This window comes from Pygocentrus nattereri, chromosome 5, assembly GCF_015220715.1.
Source record: "Pygocentrus nattereri isolate fPygNat1 chromosome 5, fPygNat1.pri, whole genome shotgun sequence".
NCBI classification, from domain to species: Eukaryota; Metazoa; Chordata; class Actinopteri; order Characiformes; family Serrasalmidae; genus Pygocentrus; species Pygocentrus nattereri.
Window position 1 is genome coordinate 6,315,611 of NC_051215.1, and position 25,138 is coordinate 6,340,748.

The 25,138-nt window shown below is 41.5% G+C and overlaps 1 protein-coding gene across 6 annotated transcripts in view; it reads right to left on the reverse strand.

Moving 5' to 3' along the window:
- Nucleotides 1-25,138, reverse strand: part of ccdc172 (coiled-coil domain containing 172) — a 39,952-nt gene that overhangs the window by 4,380 nt on the left and 10,434 nt on the right. For 2 of the 6 annotated variants that reach the window (XM_017722741.1, XM_017722745.1), the window contains exons 4-9: nt 18,808-18,973; nt 17,974-18,075; nt 16,845-16,947; nt 12,253-12,340; nt 11,730-11,797; nt 10,674-11,439 (exon numbers count right to left, since the gene is read on the reverse strand). In XM_017722741.1, coding sequence (XP_017578230.1) covers nt 11,768-11,797; nt 12,253-12,340; nt 16,845-16,947; nt 17,974-18,075; nt 18,808-18,973 — 489 coding nt within the window. In that variant the 3' untranslated portion in view covers nt 10,674-11,439; nt 11,730-11,767. Of the gene's footprint in view, nt 1-10,673; nt 11,440-11,485; nt 11,541-11,729; nt 11,798-12,252; nt 12,341-16,844; nt 16,948-17,973; nt 18,076-18,807; nt 18,974-25,138 lie in introns of those variants that run through there. The other 4 variants (XM_017722743.1, XM_017722742.1, XM_017722746.1 and 1 more) reach the window with 4 other exon arrangements.

A 25,138-nucleotide genomic window follows, 5' to 3' on the forward strand; every position in this document is an offset into this window, starting at 1 on the left:
GTGGTGGATCATTCTCAGCACTGCAGTGACAGTGTGGTGGTGGTGGTGGTGGTGGTGCATTTTGAACATTAACTATCCATTTAAACTTATACCACAGCATCTTAATGGGGCTCAAGTCAGGAATAATTTGACTAGGCCACTCCAAAAGCCTTGCTCATCAACTTTAGGTTGTTGCCATGCTGCATAACCCATCTGCACTCTTGAGCTTCAGATCACAGACTGATGACTGAAAATTCTCCTGCAGGACTTTTTGGGAGACAGTAGAATTCATTGTTCCTTCGATTATGGCAAGTCGCCCAGGCCCTGAGACAGCAAAGCACTGCCACACCATCACACTACCACCACCATGTTTGAATGTTGGTGCGATGTTCTTATTGTGGAAAGTTGTGTCACCATTAAGCAAGACGTAATGGGACTCCTGTCTTCCAAGAAGTTCCACTTTGGACTCATCAGTCTACAGAACATTATTCCAAAAGGACTGCGATCAACAAGTGTTGTTTGGCAAACGTGAAAATCTTTACCTTCAATAAATAATGAATGAAATCGTCATTTAAAACCTGTATTTCGTGTTTACTCAGGGTCTCGGACTTTTGCTCAGCTCTACTTGAAGATGTGAAACGAAGAAATGTGTCAAACTTGCAAAATTAGAGGAAATCACTTAAAAAAAACATTTCATTTGACTATAAAACAACTACAACTATTTATCAACCATTCACAATGTAAATCAGAGTATACTTGAATATTTAAAATTTAAGCGTGTTAGCTTATTTCTGAATGAACTCTAACTTCACAAAAAAAAGCGGGAAAATGCTAAATACTAAGGAAAAAGCAAATACTAGCCAATTTCTAGCAAATATTACTCAGAAATCTAAACTTTTGATCCTGAACTGATGAACTTTCGTAGACACAGACATTCGTGGACATTTTGTTTTGGGTATGACGTCATACATTCATACAATCAGTTAGCAAAGCCAGCCAGCGTACTCTTCTGAATGGGAGGTGCGTCTGCCGTCTTTATTCCGGTAATAAGAGGATAACAATTACACTCTGCATTATATGGGATTTTCCAGTTTAGAAGAAGTTCAGAAAACTGTGCTGGAGATGACGGACATTTGGGTTTGTTTAATAAGATTTGGAGATTGTTTCACATTATCCAAATTGGATTTATTTACAAATCACATAAATTGGATTTCAAACAATTCCGTATGTTGTCCGTAATGTCCGTAAACTACAGCAAGTTTAGCAGACTGACAAGCAGCATTTCTGTTTGTCCATCTGAATTTACATGCCCAAACCGTGAGGCAAATTATTCATAACTATTATTCTTTTACAAAAAAAACAAAAAAAAAAAAAAACAACCTCCTCTCAAATTCACAAAAATATGATCACACATATTACACACATGCTTACATTTTACTGCTGAAAACCAAAAATTAAGAAATGTTTACAGAGCAGGTCACTGAAGAGACGCCATCTGTTTATAGTTTATAGCCCAGATTTGTGGAAAAACGGGTCGACTTTCAGTAGAAACCCTTATTATAAGGGTTTAAAATGACATCACCATCAATTTGACTGTCAAGCAGACAGTGACAGCCTCATACGACGCCCAGCTTCTGAATGCAGCTTATGAAATATGGAAGTTATGAAGTAAAGCATATGATGAAGTGCGTTTCAGAACCTCCGGTGGTCCCAAGGAGTTAAAGAGGTTAAGAACTGCATTTTGGATGACAGATTGATTAAAAATGCAATCAGTAAAAAAACATTATGAGGCTCACTGGCATAGTCAGTAAACTGAGAATTAACAAACTGATTTAATGAAGTTGACCCTTAAACATAGCCTTAAAATAACTATTACATAATTACAGCATTTTCTGATATCCTACTCTAATTATAACTTTTGTAAACAAATAATGTAGCCCAGAGTACATGTAGTCAGTTACCGCCCAACAGCAATGACCAATACTGGCCATCGTTTGGGTGGAGATGGACCTTGTAAAGGTGACTAATTCGAGATACGCTTTGCTCATAACAGCAATTGAAAATTCAGCTTCCTATTCTACACGTTTACTATCTTGCATTTAAACATAAGGCAGAACTGTTCCTCCATCAACAATGAAACAAGGTTTGTACGATCTAAAGCCATTAGAAGATGCCTTGCCCCAATTACATGGTTAAAAGCAACAGGATAAATGTAAACACTGCTGTTTACAGAGGCAGTTGTGATTGCTGAGAGTATAATGGCTCTAATTGCAGGGGAGGGGAGTTTCTCTGAGAGCGTGACACATCAGTCATGTTTCTCGATGCGATTACACCCCATTAATTACACGCAGACAACAGAGAAACAAAGCAATCCAACATCGCAGCGGGTCTCAGCGGGCTCTGGCGATGCCGGAATAATGCGCCCCAATGGGTGTCAGAGAGAAGCAGCTGCAACAGTGACTTAAACTAGCTGTGGTTGCCATGCGAGAGCAAGGTAACTCCAGCTATTACATGCTAATCTAGTCTTCTGAAAGAAACGTGTGGGACATACTGGGATGGACTGGCAGTTAAACCCTACAGAGAAAAATCTGTTGGGTGCTCTAGCTATGACTAAAGGTTCTGAGGAAGAAGAGCACTACTACTGGTGTAGTAGCACTGCAGTACTGCAGTAACACTGATGTGGTGGTGGTGGTGTGCTTGTGTGTGCTGCGCTGGTCTGAGTGGATCAGACAAAGCAGTGCTGCTGGAGTTTTTAAACACCTCAGTGTCACTGCTGGACTCAGAACAGTCCACAAACCAGAAATATCCAGCCGACAGCGTCATGTGGGCAACATGCTGTGACCACTGGTGAAGGACTAGAGGATGACCAGCACAAACTGTGCAGCAGGAGATGAGCTGTCGTCTCTGACTCTACATCTACAAGGTGGGCTGACAAGGTAGGAGTTTCTAATAGAGTGGACAGGGAGTGGACATAAGTGTCCTGGTACGTCGACTAGGCTTGAAACTGTCGACCAATCACTACTCAGAATGCTGTCAGGTACTGCACTCTTTTATGAACTATATCTTATTCAACAGAGTGACTGTGTTGACTATTTATCCATTTGGAAAAAGGACCACTCCATGTGTGACTGGCCAGTGCCTGTGAGCTACAGCGGTCAGGCTGTGTGAAACAGGCCTAAGGCTTTTCAATATTATGATGCTCAAATAAAAAAAAAAGAGTCCCTAAGCTGGCGGTCACCAGCATAACTTTAAAAGCCAAGCTGACAGTTTCGGTCGACTGACAACACAGCGGCTAATTGCGTCATCACTGTGCACTTATCCAGTTAGAAGAAAAACCCTGTTTCCTTACTTGCTGCTAGCCAGGTCAGCTACATATGGTACTTAGGCACCTAAGCAGACTGTGTAAAACTCCATTTTAACTAGTAGAATAAATACAAACAAATGCAGTAAACATCATTTCTTATATTAAAAAAAGTAACACTTTACTGTAGGGTACTATCCATAACGCTACGTGACACCTACATAAGTTTGTCATATCAACTGACATAACCCTACATAAGTGTGTATATATCGCTGTTGTCAGAACCCCCCCCCCCACACACACACACACCCACACCAGCCATCACACACATCCACCACCTACACATCTGATTTAATTTAATGAAGTACTGATTAGTGAAAAAAAATTGGATAAATAAAAATTGGACTATAAATAATATCAATACTTCCGTGAGAGGTTTCAAAATACTTAAGCAAATACACAGACACAATTTCTACTTACTATATTATTTGTGTTCATTGCTAAGTAAACCCTTACTCCCAAGATAAACAGTTTATTTAAACACAATATTCCCAGATGCCTAAACCTTTTTGCTCTGGACTGTTTGTTACTCAACTATTCAATTCAATTAATTTATCATTATTATAGCTTTGTCATTACACATAGGGAGGTACAGTGTAATGAAACACATCTGGGCTACTTCTGGTGCATAAACATTGAGACAAGGAAATGAGTACATGTGTACTAGTAGGATAACAGTATATACCTAAATATTATTAACAATCATAAAAAAACAATAACAAATCAACAATAAATAGACAACAGACACTAAATATAGAGAAAACGAAACGACACAGAAGTGTACTTGTGCTAGCGTCAATCTAAACCCAAATTTCATCCACCTTCTAAACCACTTACCCTCATGGGGGGCTGCTGGGGCCTATCCTGGTGGTTGGGCAGAAGTGAGGAAACAACCTGGACAGGTCGCCTAGGGGCAATTTAGTGTCTCCAATTGGCCTGACTGCATGCAATCTCCACACATATAGGACCCTGGTTGCCCAGCCGCGGTATCTAACCCAGGCCCTTCTTGAGACGACAGCGCTTTATTTCAATATATTTTACCATCAGGTGGTGCATACTGAAGGGGGTACAATGGTTCTTGATGTCTGATCGATTGTGGTCAGTGAATCCGGACAAATGTTTTTTGATCCCAGTCCTTCAAGACCCATACTACTGTGAAAATATACTTTTTGTAATAAAAGTATTTGTCAACCTTAAAAAGCTGCCCCCATATTAGGTAAGATAAGAGCATGTTTTTGTTTGTTTCTAGACAAAAGAGAAATACGAGTAGCCTGGCAAGCCATCACAGCAGTTGGGCTTTTTGATGTGCTGGACAGGGCCAGGGCAAAGACACGAATCCTCTGGATCACCCTTCCTGTAATTTTCTCTTCTTTCAAGACACCGGCGTGCTCTCAGGAGTCTGTGGAATGCTAATACCAGGACTCTGCAGTATTACATTCTTACGTATTCCGCAAAGTGTCCGCCACCCCACCCCTCGTCTAATGAAACCTGGCCAAGCTGAACACTGTCCAGGCAATTATCCAGCACAGAAGCAGGTGGCAGAAGGCACAGCAGAGCAATGGACTTTCTAAGTATTCAGACCAGCCATTTTTACTGGATGTCAGCAAATCAGCAGGTTGGTTGTCTGAACAGATTAAGCTTGGCCTGCGACTAAATTACAAATCATTGCAGACTGTCCACTGAAAGTCGATGTTAATTTAGTCAAAATAATTAGTGACAAAAACACATGATTTATATACAAATTTAACCTGGTAATTGAATAAACTTTGATGAAACAAAATCTATGAAAGTGAGTCCATCAGTCTTTTGTAATGGCATGTTTTCCCAAGAGGAGCGCATTATCACAATCACGTTTACCAACACAGCTCTGCTGGCCAAAAAAATAAAATGGGGGGCTATACAGCAATTATCAAAATTAGCAAAAACATTCTGCACAGATAGAGTGATAAAGAGTCCATCACTCGCTGGCAGCATTTAGTCAGTAGTCTAGCTTCCCAGGTAGAATTAAAGTCAATTTGGCTCTCGCGATGAATCAGATGGCTACATATTAGGGCGGTGATGCTACCCAGATGCAAATGTTTACTTACAGAACTAACCTTTATTGCTTAACAGTAGGCATCTTGCCAAAATACTCAAAATCTTGTTTTTTATAAAGAAAATAATTAGATACATCTAAAGATCTAAAGTAGACACAACATTTGGAACTATGTAACAACTTTTAGCAGTAGTTGTAGACCATCTCTGCTTACAGAGGGTCTCTCAGCAAGAGAGAGCGCAGTCGGCCCAGTTTCACTCCAAATTAATGTGACTATGCATTGTGCATTATGTGATTATGCATTATGAATATGCATCTGGATAAAGCCCTATTCAGATTGGATGAGTTCATCACGGGGTGGCTGTCATAACAATTTTACGTGACTCACAACACTCAGGAACGTATGCAAGAATTTTGCTCTTAGACTTCAGCTCAGCCTTTAATACAATCATCCCAGGACGGCTACACAGCAAACAACTCCAACTCAGCGTGCCAAGCCTCACCTGCCAGCGGATCACCAACTTCCTCACTGGAGGAAGAGAGCAGCAGGTGAAGTTGGGAAAGTTCACCTCAAACACCCAGATCATCAGTACAGGCGCTCCACAGGGTTGTGTCCTCTCACCGTTGCTCTTCTCACTGTACATGAATGACTGTACCTCTACGGACCCCTCAGTCAAAATCTTGAAGTATGCAGATGACACTACAGTTATTGGTCTCATCCGAGGTGGAGATGAGATGGGTGGTTGTTCAGGTGGTCCTTTGGAGCAGCCACAATAACCTGGTGCTGAAAACAGCAAAAACAGTGGAGAACACAGTGGACTTCAGGAAGAGCCCTCCAGCCCTGTCAGACTCACCATCCTGGACAGAACTGTGATGGCAGTGGAGTCCTACAAGTTCCTGGGCACAACAATCACCAGGGACCTGAAGTGGAACAGCAACATCAGCTCCATCATTAGGAGAGCCCAGCAGAGGATGTACTTCCTGCTTCAGCTGAGGAAGTTCAACCTGTCCCCAGGAGCTGATGGTGCAGTTCTACACAGCAATCACAGAGTCTGTCATCACCACGTCCATCACAGTGCGGGGCAGCTCAGCTACCAAGCATGACCTCCACAGACTGCGGCACATCATCAGGTCTGCAGAGAGGACGGTTGGGGTTAAGTTGCCTACACTGCTGGAACTGCATGCCTCCAGAGCCAGGAAGCATGCAGAGAAGACCTCCACAGACCCCTCTCACCCTGGACACCACCTGGTCCAGCTCCTTTCCTCAGGCTGGTGCTTCAGCAAGATGAGGATCAGGACATCCAGGCTACAAAGGAGCTTCTTCCCACAAGCCATCACTCAACTGCATGCTCTGAAACTGCCGTCTCAAACCAGTGTTTGTTCTAGCATCTTACTTACCTGCCACATCACCCCACTTATCTGACTGTCACCTCATCGATCCCTTTCTCTGCCACTATACACCCTTTAACTGCTGCTGCACTCAGCACTTTAACTTTAGACCCATACTTCGCACATCATAAGGTTTACAGGTATGACTGTGTGTGTGTCTGAGTGAGTGATGGTAGGAATGCATTTTGTTATATTTTATATTTATTTTATCTTATTTTCTACATGTGAATGTCTGACTGATACTGTGCTCTGTGAGCTCCTGTAACCAAAACCAAATTCCTTGTACGTGTGGCATGCCTGGCCAATAAAGCTTGATTCTCATTCTGATCTGGACAGCAAGTGCTCATGTGAACACAGGAAGCGAATACCTGATTAAGAGACTCTTCCAAAACATCCTCAATTTTGAAACTGAAGGGTTTAATATGGATAAATGCACTAAGAAACTAAATATGGCCAGTGGTGGACGAAGAACACAAACCATGTACTTGAGTTAAAGTAGAGACACCCAAGGTAAAATATTACTCCAGGAAAAGTAGAAGTTCCTCCCTTTAGACCTCCACTTGAGTAAAAGTACTGAAGTATTTACCTTCAAATGTACTTAAGTATAAAGTAAAAGTACTAAAAGAGTAATTCTGGCTCTGATGTCCTGTTATCATTTTTATAACCAGACTGGCTTCATGAACTCATTTCAGGTGAAAGTCCTCCAGCGTCTCTCTTGGTAAACCAGTCTTTTAATGGAACGTCATTAATTAGTGATGCTGACGTCTATTAAAATGATCAGAAGCACAAAACACTGAAGGTAAACAGTTTCCATCAGGGAGAACCGAGTGGCTCTAAAATCACTTTTTACACACAAAGTTTCAGTTTCAGATTTATTTACAACTTAGTTCCAAGTTTAAGTTGAATAAAAACTGGCTTTAAACTCAGGATCACAGATGAGCTCCTTTACTATGTTGATCTGTAGGCGTCTGTTCATAAACATAAACCAGCCCAAACTAATTTACTATAAAATGAAACTGTGTTTGTAGAAATTCAGAAAAAAGCCGCGTCAGTCTCGACTGCATATGTGGACATATTTCTATATTGAGCTCTATTTACACAAAGTTAGGTTAGTTCATCATTTATGTTGAACAGACTCTCCCAAAGTTTTATGCTGCTGCGCTGACGCTGAACCGTGTGCTGCATTAGACTTTGAAATGTAGTGGAGTGAAAGTAAAAAGTCACTCCAAATGGAAAAACTTCAGTAAAGTACAGGTACTCAAAAAAACTACTTAACTACAGAAAGTAATTACATTTATTTTGTTACTGTCCACCCCTGAATATGGCAAGGAGCCATGTTAAATTTGGTCGAGGGAGAAGGGAGAAATCAGACATGACAGATCTGGGCTGGAATAAAATAACATAAGAATCTACTGTGGACCCGATATAAACCTAATCCTGTTCGAATTACGCTTGGGTCAATCAAAGATCTCAAAGATCTGAACTTGGCAGAATTAATGACTGTAGTAGATACTTTAGGTCGGTTTGCAGAGAGAAAGTTTATGCACAGTTCTTCCTTTTACCACGAATGTATGATCAGCCAATATATAATTTCCTGAATTTTGCTTAAAAAATAATAAAAAAGGCTTACGTAGCTAACTGCTATGCCTAATAGAAATAATACCCAACCAGTTACAATTAGGGCTTTGATTCATGCCTCACAATCTACTCCTCTACCTTGTTACTATGAATATGGCACTCTGCCACATATTTGTGCTTTTATTACTAAGCTTTGTCTTGTATAACCGTGTTCATCTGTTACTGATTTGATTTAACTATTATTTTAGCATTATTACTATCTTGTCCTGATGATCCGCTGTGGCGACCCCTAAAGGGAGCAGCCGAAAGAAGAAGAAGACTATCTTGTCCTGAGTGTAGACCCAACAACATGACCAAGTATAAGGGCTGTATTTAAAATATCCAAACATTGCTGTATCAGTGACAAACATGTGGCAACATACAGTAAAGGCTGTGATAGATCTACGCTCCATTCCAAATATACCTGTGAATACTACAATCTATATAACACCCAGTACGTGGCCTACATGTCTGCTCTATATTCATGATCATGTGTATGACAGTGTTTGAGAACATGTTTCACTCGGTTCTCAGCACACTGTGCGTGCAGGAGTAAATATTTTGCTGTTTGCTGTTAATTTTACAGTCACAAGCTCACACATGTAGAGCCACGCTCTTAAAAAAAGATGGTTCTTTAAGGGTTCTTTAGTAAAGTACATGGCTCTATATTGGCGTTTTCACACTTGGGCCGTTTCAGCGTCTAAAGTGGGCTCAGACAGCTGAATCATGGTTTCTTTTGCATATGTGAACATGCCAAACGAATTCAGCCCCCTCTAAACGGCCCCAAAAATTCGATTAATTTGGGCGCTGTGAAAACAAAACGGCCCCAGCCCGCTTTAGCTTTGCTTTATGGTGAAGACCTCGAGGCTCAGCCACAGTCTTCAGCTCTTCAGCAGATAAAACAGACCAAGGATCATTCATAAGCTTCCACTCAGGATAAAGTCTGTCCGAGATCTGAGACACGACAGCAGTGCTGACATAGTAAAGCGATAAGATGCGAGAGCCCGTGTGATTTTACCGTGTTAAAGGCTTGAGCTGGGCATGCAACACAATTTTCAGCTCTGAACGCTGAATGAAGGAAAATTCAGAGCTCAGTGAGGAGCACAGACGAAAACAGAGCCCACCAAGGCAGACCCTCAGGGCCATTTTTCCAATTTTGCGTGATGCACTTTGGCAATTGTTTCAGTGCGGCCAATAGGAGAGCAGCAGGTGGGTCTGGTGGTTCTTCTCGTCACCTGATAGGTCGGATTTATCAGAGAACGCTGCCCACTTGGCGAACGCTGTGCCCACCGCGAGTGCTGTGAAAGGGGTCCGAGTTCTAATGGAGTTGTGGTCTGAATAAGACGTGGTCTCAGATCTCAAAGGACCAGAAAGAAAAGTGAGTCCTCTTTAGAGTTCACTTAAGTTGTGAACACAAAAAGAACTGAGGTCATTTGCAGTTGGTTCCCTTCCAGGTTCACTTTAACAGAACTTCGGTTCTTTTAAAATGAACTATATATAAAAACCACTGTACAGCACCCAAAAGAGTTCTATTATTACAGCGTCAAGCTTGTAACAGAGGTCCTATACGGAGCCATATACAGCACATTCTCCATCAATCTGAAGAATCCCTTCATGATGCAAAGAACCCTTCAATCATGCAAAGAACCATTTTCATTACTAAAGAACCATCTTTTTTTAACAGTGTATGAGTCCTAATATCAGCTATTGCCTGTGCTGCTGACTCAGTATTATTTAGATTATGTATTTTAATCTTTAGTATTGGAGGTTTTTCCACAACATTAAAGCAAACCTATCATTATGTATTTATTCATTATTGTAGCAGCTATTGAAACTAAATTCATAATCTAAACATTAACAGAAAAAGCATCTTGTACAAAAAGTATGAAACACCGTTGCATCGTATTATATTGTGACATGTGTCTTGAGGTGGTTCCAATACCCTGCGCTACCATCTAATAGAATGTTCAGTGTTCTAGCTGCACTTCACCTGGATGTTTTCTACCTGGTAAAGTCTGATCTCAGCAGATCAAGCCTCTGCTTGCCATGAATTCTAACTGTTCTTTGGTCACTGGCATGACATTTTGCATCTGACGTTTGCAACAGTGCACTGGTTACCTGGTTCTGAAAAAACTAAAGGTACAGTGACAGAAACCAATTTTTGTCAGCAATAGAAACCAATTTTAATGCTCTAAATGATTTGTCTGCCAAGAATAAAATAATTATACATTTTCAAAAATCTGTAGGTATATAACCAAGCAGCATCTGTGATGTTTAATGTGTACTATAAGGCCCAACCACAATCACAAATTTGTGATGTACTGTTAGATGATGACCACTAGATGGCCTGCTTATGCATCAAAAAAGGCATAACACGGAAAACTTGTATTTAAATAAGACACCGCACTGAAAGACAGAATAGTACTAAATACAGTCAAGTCTCTACATCTAATAGCATGCAGATACAGAGAATTAATAACACAATAATAATAAAAGAAAAGAAAATATTCTGTTCTAGTCCATTAGTGCTGTGTATTAAATATGTCCTGTCTATGAAACCTTCCAGTTTTGGATACAGTTGCCTGCAAATAAATGATTCATATGATTATACTGGCAACAACAAAGATATATGGTATGCGTATGATATGTGAATATGCATATATGTCTTGTTGTTTATAGTCTAGTATGATGTGAACACACTGAAGATTCAATGCACATCACATTTCTGAATTTTAGTGGAATTAAAAAAAATCGCTAATTAGCTGGCCAGGTACTTTTACATTATGCAGTTGAAAAAAATTAAATCAGTAATGCAACATAAAAAACTACAAGAAGAAGAAGAAGAAGAAGAACAACAACAACAACAGTAAGAAGAAAATGGCATGTTTTTTTCTACCAGGTGGCATTTGCTTTAGTAATGAGGAAAGTTCTACACTACACCCAGATATCGAGCTATTTGTGACCAGGTCCGCAACAAATTGCATCTCTCATTGGGATTTGGTCAGTCATGCTGGTTACTGAATCCTTGTCCATTTTCAGCTTCGCCCACTAGAGGTCTCTACAGATTTCAACAAAGCAATGATGTATAGGAACTCTATGTGGACAAGTGATTCACAATGACAGAAACTTAGGTTCCACTCAGGAAGCAGCTATACCAGCCTGGCATTTCGTGTGGGAGAGAGAAATGAGCTCAGGCACATGAGGGATGAATTGTACAGCACATTCTCTAGACCTTCACTTAAAGGTTCTGTGGACATTTTATCAAACTACATAACAAGCTGTCTAGACTGCAGACCAGAGAACATCAAAATGGAACAGGCTGTCTAGATTTTTCTGCTTTAAACATACCTTTGAACATCACAGGTATCTGTCTGAATAAACAGATTTCAGCATACGCTGCCCTTCTGCGATAATTTCTGCCAAGAGAAGGTCATTATTATTTTATGAACGCCCATAAATGATTAAAAATCAGCTCAAATAAACACGGCTATTAAAATGCTGCCGCTACATTCATGACTACGTAAAACTGTCAAAGGTTTACTTTCTAACTGGGCTGCATAACATATTCTTAGTGATGCTGGCTTTGCAATACTGACATACAATACGCAAATGTGCCCTTCCTGAGAAATCTGACCAATATGGGATGCTCTACATCACTGTTTCTATGTGTGGATGAAGGCATTCACCTTATCCAACAAATGCTTTTGGTGAAAATAATGCAGGCCAGTCTTTAACCATGTCATATTATTGATTCACAGAAGTGTTTTTAATGTACACTATAATCGTAATATGGTATTCTGTCCATACCATGCAGAAAAATGGAAAACTAAAAACCACTGCTCTACATTTTGATCAATTGAACTGTGTTTACCGAACGGAGGAACTGAATTTCTGCACTGAGGGCCTCGCGAAGCAGCTCCAGCTCTCCTTCCTTATACGCCTCTAGCTCTTTCTTCAGCCTGTAGAGTGTGTATACACACACACACACACACACACACACACACACACACACAGTTTGTCACATCTTGACTACACCTCAATCTGATCGACTTACGTTTTAGTTAAACTGTACAGTCAATTAGTGGCCAATGCAGTATATACTGTACACAGAACTGTGCAAAAGTCAGAGAACACTTTGTTTACTTAATTTCCAGCCATAAAATTACACTGGCCAAGCTATTCACTTTACACGAGATATTACAGAGTCATGATATATGAGATAAATCAAACAAAGAAGCTACTGATGTTCTCAGAACAATGGACTGGTCACCCCAGAGTCTAGAACTTAACATAACTGAATGTGTTAATTACACAAGAAGCAAAATTGCAATCAACTTCTAAGACTGAACTTCAGAGGTATGGAAAAATATCCCTACAGATTTCTTTGAAAAACTAAAAGCAAGCCCCCCCTGAAAAATGAAAAATGAATAACTTGACTGGAGATTTTAAATAAATTATATATAAATGCCAACCAGCAATTGGCTGTGCAGTGGTACGGAGTTCTCAAGTGATGGAGCTCCATCCAATGCCTCTGGGATGAATTGGCGTAATCCAGAACTAATCAAGCAACATCAGTACCTGACCTCACTAATGCTCTTGTGGCTGAATGCAATCAAATCCTCACAGCACTGTTCCAGCACCTAGCCTGCCCAGAAGAGTAGAGGATGATACTGTAGTGGACAAACTCCCTATTGATATCTTTGATTGCTTAAGAAACACCAGACAAGCAGATTGACATACAAATTATTATATGAATACATCATGAACAAAACATCAAAGTAATGACCAACACTGACCAATTGAGCTTGCACACACAGGAATGTGCCCTCCGCATTTAGCACATCTGTGCAAGGAAACACCAACACACACTTGTGAACGTACACACTGGGGTGCAGTGAGCACACTTTCCCGAAGCGGTGGGCAGCCCCATCCATGACACCCGGGGAGCAGTTGGGGGTTAGCCAGACAAATAATAAAAAGGTGACCTATCAAGTGATACGACGTTCCTCCATTGCTCTAAGGTCTCATTTCTGTGCAGATTACTCCAGGCTATGTGGGTTCTAAGTAGTTCTAAGTGGTTTCCAAATTGAAAGCCATTTCATTACAATCAACTTTGCAAAGCTAATGATGCACATCCTGGACCCAGGCTGAAAGAAAAAGGTTTCAAATCACTTTGGTAATTAATTCTAGGCCAATTTTAGGCTGGGTCTCTTGAAAAATGTGGTTTTGTTTAGTTCTTTAACTAGTTGAGCACACCTCTTATTGTCAAAGCCAATTTTGTTAGAATTACAATTAGAATCTGAGGAGTTCTGATACCCGCATATACAAATAACCTACCCAGTCCTCTCAGTGCATATGACTGTGTGGATCTGCTTCTATTCAGCCACAAGAGCATCAATGAGGCCAAGTAGTGATGTTGGGCAATAATACCTGGCCATTCAAATTCACAGATGCCATTTCAATTCATACCCAAAGATGCTGGATCAGGTTGAGGTCAGGGCTCTGTCTAGGCCTATAAAGCCCCCATAAAGATTTCTCTTTATAGGAGCTAAGGAGCCCAAATCATGAACAACAGCCCCAGATGATTATTCCTCCTCCACCAAACTTTACAGCTGTACTATGCATTCAGGCAAATAGTGTTCTCCTGCAAATTCATCCGTCAGGCTGTAAGATGGTGTTACGTGCCTGCGATGCATGTTTTTTTTCTTTTTCTTTGTCTTTCACCCGTTGCCCCTACCACTTAGCCCTTAGCCCTCTGTTTTGCGCATTCACGTCTATGGGTAGGGTGTCCCGGTTTTTGTTGTTAGGGCTAATGGCCCTTCAAACTGAGGTTATTCAGAGGCACACTCCAAACAGAAATAAAGGGAAAACTGGCAAGACGACTGTTCAAGCGACCAATGAACCCCATATACGTGAGTATTTTCTCAGTTAAAACTGACTATTAAATAACTGTCGTAGTATCTTAGTTAAATGGCATTTCAATATATTATGGTCGTTTTCTTCATAGCAAGCATAAAAAAAAAATCTAGCTAACTTTCCCGCTCCACCTTAAATAGTCCAGCAATATTGATGCCTGAAGCGCCAGAATATAACTGCCGCACCAATTCAAGGTGGAATGGGAAAATTAAAACACAAAGCTGGTGAATATCTGACTTCAGCTTCATATCACCAAAGAATTAGTGGTGGGTGATCATAAATAATTGCCCCCTCTTTGAAGGCGTATGATGCCCTAAATGTAACTAAAGCCCAGCAGTGAAGATCTGAACTTTTCCCTTCTCTGCTATCACTGCAGGCAGGGTTGCCTACAGAGCAGCACTAGGAGCTGTTAATGAAGCACTGTTTTTTCTTTCTATTTTAGGGTTGCTCCATTTCATAGGGCAAGATTTCAACTACTACCCCATGTAACTCAGTTCAAAGGGGTTAGGGTGACACTTGAAAACAAGGGTCAGGGGTAAAAAGAAGAAATGGGACTGGGCCAATGTCTCTCTCTCTCTCCCCTTCCACTCAACCAATCTACTGTACAGGTGTGCCATGGACCAATGGGGCCATGCTGATGTTCGCCTGCGCTTTTCTCTCCACCAATCAGAGTCGTTGCTGTCTGCTGAGGGGCGGGTCTTGGCAAATAAAAGGACCTACCTGAGAGGAGTCATGTGTGGGAGCACTTGGCATGCTTGAGACTTATGGTGCTGGCAGTAACATTAAGCTGTGCTACTTCAGCTACTTTATAGACTTGAAAATGTAGCTAGTAAAAGGTGGTCTCATGTTGCCCCCTCTCTAGCTGTCTCTCTCTTTCTCTCACTTTTCTCTCTCTCCCTCCAGATGTGTGGACAGGCAAGTTTGGGCATGCGAATACACACGGTAATTGTTTGACTGTTTAGACGTATCAGGTAAGGGCCGAGTGCCACCCGCTGCATTGTGGTGAGGATTAGACCACTATCCTTCATCCACATCGTGGTGGGTTGGGTCATACAAGTCAATGTTCCTACTTAACCAGTGGGTTAACTACTTAACCTGAGAGGAACGTAACATATGGTGACACTTGATTCATCATTCCATAGAAAGAATTTCCACTGTTCCAGAGTTGAATGATGCTTAGCTTTAAAGCACTTCAGCTGACTCTAGGACTGCATGTGAAGTTCTTAGGCTTGTGTGCAGCTACTCATGCACACAATTAATGAAAATTATTTTTCTCACTGTGTGACCTTCTGCTTCACGGTTGAGCTGTTGTTGCTCCTGGACAGTAAAAACACTTACAGTTGACTAGGGCAAATGTCTGATGAACCAACATGTTGGAAAGGCAGCATCCTATAACAGGACCACGTTGAGAGTCAGTGAGCCAAAGTTTGCCTAACAATTAACCCGAAAAATATTCCTACTCTCATAGAACATCACTGACCTGACAAAGCTTAATCCATGGTTTCTCTGCATGCTACTGACACCAGCAAAGAACAAAAAAAGGTTCCCAGGAGCACTGAGCTATTTGCATTTGTTTCAGACAAATAACTGTGTCCCCCGTCTGCGATACTTTTAATTAAAGCACTTCTATGGCCATTTTTTGTCGAGCCTAACATGCTGCCGATGCCCGTTTCAAAGACGGCTCTCGTTTCAGCTTACAGGCATTCAATTTCAAACAATCAATAGACAGAGAGGGGAAAAGAACGAAGCATTGCATGGAGAGGTAGACATTTAAGAGTGATTAATGATTACACAGAGGAGGAATAATCATATCCTGAGTTCAACCTCTTCCTCCCTGAAGCCCCATCTTCAGCACATCCAGAGGCTTTAATTCTGCATGCCACTAATGAGAGAGATTTGTGTGAGCACCCAGCATGTTCTCCACGCTGCCCACACATATGATTTACACAGCTGTAGAGGAAGCTTCCTGCCCAAGACAGGCCAATTATTGATCCCCTGTCTTTAAGCTGGATCTTTGCATACCGGCCGGACGTTGCTCAGAATGTTTTTTATAGGTTTGCCTGACTATGAACTGGATGGCGTGGGCGCCATATCAAAGGCTTAATTAAAGGGATGGGCCCTATGTAGTGTTATTTACACACTTGGTGAAAGGAGATGGAGAGGACAGAGAGATGAATGAAGGGCTACTCTTGGGTCAAAGGAAATAAGACTGGTGTAAGTAAATCACATGTCCAGTCTGATGGGTATTATATTAGGCCAGGTCCATTTAATTAAAAGTATTTCGTCAGGGCTTCTCTGCTAATTCAGTGCTCCTGCAAACACATGTTGGCCGTACAAGCCTATATAACCCCACGGTGCATGATGGGGTGTATGCTGGAGCAGGGAAAACTGAAATGTGCCAAAACGATATGGATTGCATTGGTACATGCAATCCAGTGATACAGAGGCTTTTACAGCCAAACAGCTTTTGTAGAGATACACAGAAAAACACACAGCACAGAAAACTCAAACGAACAAAAACCGATGCTACAAAAACTAGCTGCTAACCTGAGGCAGGTGCTGTCTGTCAGTGGTTTCTGACTGGCTGTGAGTCTCTCTGCCTTCAGCGACTCAGTCAGAGCTACTGCCTCCTCCAGCTCTCTCTCCAGCTCTACATAAAACACAGAACAAAAAAAAAAGAACAGTAACATGCAGTCCTTCTAAATTTTGCACTTTAACCGCATCAATAATGTTCTTTAGATTACTTCATAAATTTTATTTAACAAAATGATATCTGCTCCAGAAAAATACTTATTCACTTCTATTACATCATCAACCTGAGGGTAGACTTTTTGTGTGGAGAAAGCCGGGAGAAGAATTCCAAACCAAACTGCTCTCAGGCTATTGTAAAGCACAGAGGTAGAAGCACTGAAGTCTAAGGCTGTTTTTCTCGCAATGTTGTGGTGAGATTGTGTTCGATGTAGGGATCATGAACTACAGGGATCATGTGCGAAGGTATTTTGGATGCAAACCTGATGAAGCCTACAAAGAAACTACTCAAATGATGATAATCAGAAAACCACTGACGGGTGGTCTGAGTATTTCAGAAACTGCTGATCTACTGGGATTTTCACGCACAACCATCTCTAGGGTTTAGAGAGAACGGTCCGAAAAAGAGGAAACATCCAGTGAGCGGTCAGTTGTGTGGACAAAAATGCCTTGTTGATGTGAGAGGTCAGAGGAGAATGGGCAGACTGGTCGAGATGATAGAAAGGCAACAGGAACTCAAATAACCAACCAGAATCTCTGAGGAACATTTCCAACACCTTGTTGAAAGTCTGCCATGAAGAATTAAAGCAGTTCTGGAGGGTCCAGCCTTTTACTAGCACCTAATAAAGTGGCCGGTGAGTTTATATACACATACACTTTCTGGGGTGACTGTAGTAACGATAGTGACCTTACCCACTCCCAGGAGTAGTTTTTTTTAGCTCAATTTGAGTTGAATTTTCACATTTTTGCTATCATTTCATTTCACCAACTCATAACCACTGTTATGATAATACCACAACTAATTTACTGCTTTTTATCATTAGTATCAACTAATACAGTTCATTTATTTTGGACATATTTTGGTTTATTTGGTCTGACACCACTGAGCATCAATAGCGCGTGACATACTGTTTCCTTCCTCCTCTACCTGCAAGCTTCGACTGCACCTCCTGAAGCTCCATCTCCAGTGCTCCCTGCTCTGCCTGCATGGAGACCAGCCATGAATTCTCCTGCCTCATCATCTGCATCTCTAAACACATCAGAGCACTATGACTGTCACATTGCCCTTGGAACTGAATTACAACAGGTAGTGGTTGAAATCTTCCCCTGCAAAACAGGGACAACCCTCAAATGAAAAGAAAAGCTACTAGCGCTGCTCTGTAGGCAACCCTGCAAGTCTGCGGTGACAGCAGAGGAGGGTGCAGCTCAGCTCCCCACTGCTGGGCTTTAGTTACATTTCAGGCATCACATGCCTTTAGAGAGGGGGATGAGATAATATCACCCACCCCAATTCTTCGGTCATGTGAAGCTGAAGTCAGCTGTTTGCCAGCTTCTTATTAGAATTTTCCCATTCCACCTTAAATGCAGCGACAGCTACATTTTGGCACTACGTAAGGTGGGACGTGGAAATTGAGCTACAGGGACATTAGCATACTATTAATGTTTTATGCTTTATGAAGAAAAGGACATTGAAATGACATTAAACTAAGATAATATAATGGATATCCTTATTTTTTAATAGAAAATATTCACATCTGTTGGTTTCTTTGGTCTCTTGCGCAGCCACCTTACCAGTTAACACTCTGTTTAGAATGTGACGATGTAGCCCCAACACTTCGCCCTACCCCTCTATCCCAACAAAAATCAGGACACTCAAAACAGAGGGGTAAGGGTTAAGTGGTAGGGGTGAGGGGTGAAATGGGAATGGGCCTGCATTTCACAAATCACGGTGTACAGAAAAAAACGAAGTATTTGACATTACCTTTCTTGAGTGAGTGAGCTTCCAGTTGAAGACTTAATATTTCAGATCTGGTCTGGCTTTGGAACACAATGTTCCTCTTCTTCAGCAGGTTAAAGTCATCGTTAAAGGCTGTGATCTCCCTCATAAATTTCTCTCTCTCCTCCACAGATTCTCTCTTCAGTCGGTCCTACAGATTTCAAATCAACAAACTGTGTTCTCATAATACTTATCATTATGACTGAAAGGCATTCAGATCCGTGAGTGCTGCACCATCAAGCAAGATCTTTGGTTTGTTAATGAATAGCATGTCATTAAATCACTGTGAGACTCTGCGTTTGGCTTTAGGTCCTGTTCTACTGTTTACCTTGTGGGAAAATTAAAGATTACCCGTTATTTACACACAAAAACACCTGAATCCACCAGTGTAATCTGTAGTGTCCATATGCCTGTATGACGAACGTGTGCGCAAAGCGGAGTCAAATTCTGCCAGGACCTCTTCATCTTTGGAACACAGTAATTGGACTGCTAACTGGATTGTTTCGCATGTTTGATCACCAGTGCGCTGTGTGCCTGCATGCAGCTGATGATGAAAGCGCAGGTAGAGAGACCGACTGAGCCAGTGAAGACCAGAAGTACTTTCAACCACAATGACTAACGCTGTACCCATGCCGGAGGGGCACCTAAACAGCCTAATGATCATCTTGCATTCGCATGAACGTGACCGCATGAAATTTTAACTTGTGCACTCTGAAAAAATGGTTGTGAGCCCCAAAAGAAAATCAATGTGAGATTACTAAACAACAGGCTATGCTTTGAGACAAGCGTGTGATCATTTACATATCGGGGTATTTACATACATACACCCCCCCCCCCCCCCCCCAGTCATTTTCGGTCATTTCTTCTGGTCCATTCATCATGAAATTTACAGACAATGTAAAGGACAACAGGCATTTTCAGTTTGTGTCAAAAACTGAAAAACGACAAAAATGGAGATGCAAGGTTTTCAGCAGTTATTAAGTGGTATAAGCATCCCACTACAACTGGTGTAAGGGGGAAACCATGTGAATATGATTTTTGACCAAACCACTACTTAACAAAGTGTGCCTGCAGTCTGTTAATATCTTCTGAACAAAGCATTATTTTCTGAACACACAGTTTCTGCTAGTTCAGATAATTCAACAGCAGCTGATTTGCATCACTGGCCTGGTAGAGCAATGGCTGATCTTTACTCTAGCTTGTCTCATTTGTTAAAGCCTGTGACAACACCTGAATCCCTGCAGTACTGTCAGTGCACATGGAGAAGCACAGCCCTGCTTTCAGGCTGGCTGACCCCTACTATACTTTTCTTGTAAAAATGACAAAATAAGAATTAATAACCCTCAAAGCACTATTCCTGCACATACTATTAGCATAATAATGTCTAACTCAAAGACTGGTAGTCTGGCCAGGTTTCATATAGGAGTGGGCGAAATACTGGCTCATCCGGTATACCACCTGAAATCCTATTTAAGGCATTACTGTTGTCATTACCATTATACCGGTACGCAAATAAATGCAGATAACCTCTTGTGCTGGGACTAGCCAGGTGTTCTGATGAATTGTATTCCCTTAGACCATATTTATAGGTAGCTCTGAACATAATAGTCTAACCCTCTACTTCACAATGTTGCCTCAGGGCAACAAACCCATTTTCCTCACTTTGCAATAACGCTATGTATTTAAAGATAACAACAAGGTTAACAATAAAGGGAAGAGGTTGAGTCAATTAAAGAAAAGCATGTATTTGCTCATAAGATCTCTTTGGCCACTTTTAATATTCAGTATCAATTTCTTTTGTTATGAGAATTTGCAGGAATATGTTTGTTGCTTCGAAGCAACGTTGTGTGACAGTGGAATGGATATAACCAGTCACATTTCTTTTTATTGTCGCACAATGTTGCCTCAAGCTAGCTCTGTACATAAAACCCCAAGTAGGATATCTTAATAGCTGAACCCTCTGCTTCACAATGTTGCCTCAGGGCAACAAACCCATTTTCCTCACGTTACAATAACACTATATGTATTTAAAGATAACAACAAGGTTAACAATAAAGGGAAGAGGTCAAGAATTAAGGTTTTGAATTTAATAATCAAGTCAATTTATGCAAGAAAAGTGAATCGAACTGTTTTTTTTTTATTCTCTACAAAAGCACTTTTAAAAAAAAATCTTTTCAAAAAATCCTGCCAGTGTTAAACTACAAAGTCTCAAACACCAGTATGTAACCGCTGCACCATTTAAGGTGGAACGGGAAAAACTGGACAAAAAGTCTGTCCTTATCAGAAAATGTTACCAGCAGTAAAAGAATAACGAGGATGTTTTAATAGACTAAATGAGCTTATCAGGGGGTAAGTAACGTCTGACAGTCAAAGATTAAAGCTGAAGTGTAAGAGACACACGAGACATGGATGTAAAACGTTCAGAGAAGCCACTGTGGGCTTTAAGTACAGTCGCCTTAATCTCATTAGGGTTATAAAGCAATATTGACATCTGCTTGAACTATTCGTTTCTTTTATGCTATTTCGCCCAATTCAATTATTTTAGATGCACCTCAGTTGTAAAACATGGTTCTCATAAAAAGTGAGGGGGCATCTAGAACAATACGTCATTGTTAATATTACATAAAAGGTTTACTTTGGCATTCAAAATGATTGTATTTGGAAAAAATATACAATCAACCTACTATATTATGACAGAAATCTAAACTGTCAGTAATATTAATTATACAGTGATATAAATCTCTGCTCATACCGTCCACTACACGTTTCAAGCCCAGTACAATTACTGATAAAACCTTACATATAAACAATACTGGTACACTTAAGTAAAGCCAAACACAAACAGATATACTGTGTTAATGGCTTCTTAATCTGCCGTCGCGGATTAGAATGAATAAAGCAAAAAATAGGCAAGTATGAGCTGTGATGTAACGTGTTTTTGGAGAGAGCATAAAGTTCAGTGACCAGCTAACATAAGTTAGTTAAGTGATTTTTTCCCAACTGGACATTATGTTGAAGGAGCAGTTGCTCCATTTAGTTTGTAGGAAAGAAGATATCACAGCTCACATTACAGCAAACTGGCTTTTCCGCCAGGCAAATTTTCCGACCACAGCTGTAAGAGTCCTTATGGCATTTATTCATTACTGTTTTAAGCACAATTAAAAATGAAAAAGTGTTGGACTTACAGCCCTAGTAAAAACTTTTAATTGCTATGGAACCTTCATATTATGCACAGGTTCTTAACGTTAAAAAGGTTCCTTTCACACTCATTCAAGGGAACAAACAGATGTTTTTTATGGCATCACTCCATAGAAACCCTTTAGATTCCACTTTGTACTTATAGTGTATTCCCATTTACTGATATTCAAAACTAAGATATGCATATTTGTACATGTTAGAACTTCTAGACTGCGTCAAAATGCAGCTGTTATGAATTCTCAGCTTTGTGCTGATGTCACGCCTCTTTAAATCCCAAAATAGCAATAATCTAACCCACACATCTCTCCATTTCCCATGCATTTATAAAAAGAAAGGGGGGCAGAGAACAGCTGAAACTGGATGTTCAGTTACTCCTTAAGGGCTCATGCAGGGAGTTGTCACAAAAATCTGCAGATTTTTTTTTCATGCTTCTTGTAAACACTTTCAGAGGTTCGCTTGCATTTTATGGTTCTCAAGATCCAAGTAATCCCAGTTACAATGCAGACTCATTAGTCTATAAAAAAATACTTACTCTGCAATTTAGATGTCTTGATTCTATTGTTCTGGTGCAAAAATCCTTCATTCTTGTCCATTTTCTTTTCTCAGTGAGGGCTTCTTGACAGCTACACATCCTTTAAGGCTCATAGCGCTGAACTGTCTTTTCACAGTGGATTTTTTCAGACTTGAAGCAAGAGTGCAGCTTGATTTTCTCCTCTCTCATATGTGAAAGCTTTACTTCAGCTTTGGCTTGTAGAGATGTTCAGGGCACCACTTCCTGTAAAACTCTGAAATCCTGTTTTTACTCTTATTTTTACTGAGCTACAGCCTTACATAGATACATCCTGTGAAAAATTAATAAACTGTACTTCTGATGGCTGATTTGAGTGGAAATTAAATACATGATGGCTGTCTTTAATCTTTAATAGTATTGCATACAAAGGGCCAGTAAAACAATGATCTACTGGCCTGGGGGCCAGTGGGGGGAAAAACACGGTGCAACAAGGGAAAAAAGTACAAAGAGTGAACGTGCAAACAAAAAAGTAAACAATATAATAAATGACAACAGACAGACATTAGACACAGTAAACAGACAGGACAGTGCAGCACCGACACAGCACTCATTCTGGACATGAGGTAGGGGAATAAGGTGCAGAGATATTTGTGAATCTCGCAGTCAGATAACAAACAAACACAGCTGTTACTGAGGCAGTAAAACTTGAGTAAACAGTGTAAACACAGTGTTAGCAACAATGTTCCAGATAGTGCAAGTAGAGCATCAAAAGAGGTGAGAGTGTAGAGTTTGTGGGGGGAGATTAGCTCAATCCTCAGGAACAAAGCTGTTGCAGAGTCTGGCAGTGATGGCACAGATGCCCCGGTACCTTCTGCCAGATGGCAGCAGTGAAAAAAGTCCCTGTGAGGAATGGATGGGGTCATCCACAATGCTAGTGGCTTCCTGGATACAACGTGTAGCGTAGATGTCCATGGTGGAGGGGAGAGAGACCTCGATAATCCCCAAACCAAGCGATGACGCAGCTGCTCAGGATGCTCTCCACAGTCCCCCTGTAGAACATCGTGAGGATGGGAGGGGGGAGATGAGCCTTCTTCAGGCTCTCTTGGCTATGAAGTTGGTGTTGAGGGACCAGGTGAGGTTCTCCGTGATGTGGACACCAAGGAACTTGGTGCTCCTGATGATTTCCACAGCAGAGCCATTGATGTTCAGTGGGGGGTGGTCATCTTGCAGTCTTCGGAAGTCAACAACCATCTCCTTAGTTTTGTCTACATTCAGAGACAGGTTGCTGGTTCTGCACCAGTCTGTTAGCCGCTGCACCTCCTCTCTGTACGCTGACTCACACCCACCACAGTCGCGTCGAACATGATGTGGTTTGAGCTGTTCTTTGCAGTACAGTCATAAGTCAGCAAAGTAAGCAGTGGACTGAGCACACAGCCCTGAGGGGCACCGGTGCTCAGTGTGGTGGTGCTGGAGATGTTATTTCCCATCCTGACTAACTGAGGTTTCTCAGTCAGGAAATCCAGGACCCAGATACAGAGGGAGGCGTTCAGGCCCAGCAGGCTATTTTCCAATCAGCTGCTGAGGAATGATGGTGTTGAATGTTGAACTGAAGTCTATGAACAGCATTCTGACATAGGCGTCTTTATTGTCCAGGTGGGTGAGAGCCAGGAGGAGTGTGGTGGAGATGGCGTCGTCTGTTGAGCGATTGGGGTGATATGGAAATTGCAGTGGGTCCAGTGAAGGAGGAAGCTGGTCTTTAATGTGCCTCATGACAAGCCTCTCGAAGCACTTCAGGATTGTGGGAGTAAGTGCGACCGGGCGACAGTCATTGAGGCAGGACACTGGAGACTTCTTCGGCACACGGATGATGATGGTGGACTCGAAGCACATTGGAACGACTGCAGTGCTCAGCGAGATGTTGAATATGTCTGTGAGAACATCAGCCAGCTGTGCGGCGCATTCCTGGTGCTTTTCGTGGGTTGACTCTGTGTAGAGTTCTCTGCACATCAGCAGTGGACAGACACAGTACCTGTTCACTTGGAGGGGGTGTGGTTTTCCTTACCATCATGCCGTTCTGTGCCTCAAACCGAGCGTAAAAGTTATTAAGCGTGTCTGGAAGGGAGGCATCACTGTCACAAGCAGGTGGAGGTGACTTGGCTCTTGCCACCCTGAGGCTTGCTTTGTCCCTTAACTTAAATTCCTTGTCGCGGGTTCTCAGCAGCATGCGCACCTCTGCAGTCATCCATGGTTTCTAGTTGTGGTGAGTTGTGATGAGTTTGGAGACAGTAACATCTGTGCACCTGCTCATGTAGCCAGTCATTGATTCTGTGTACTCCTCCAGGTTGATGGAGTCACTGGTAGTAGTTGCTTCTATGAACATCTCCCAGTCAGTGTGCTCAAAACAGTCCTGAAGTGCTCCTGGTGGCCAGGATCTCACTTGCTTCTGGTCTGGTTTGGCATGTCTGATGAGCGGTCTGTATGCTGCGATGAGCACCACAGAGATGTGGTCTGAGTAGCCGTAGTGGGGGCGAGGCTCAGCCATGTAAGCAGCAGGGATGTTTGTGTAAACAAGATCCAGCACATCAGCCCCCCAGGTTGCAAAGTCCA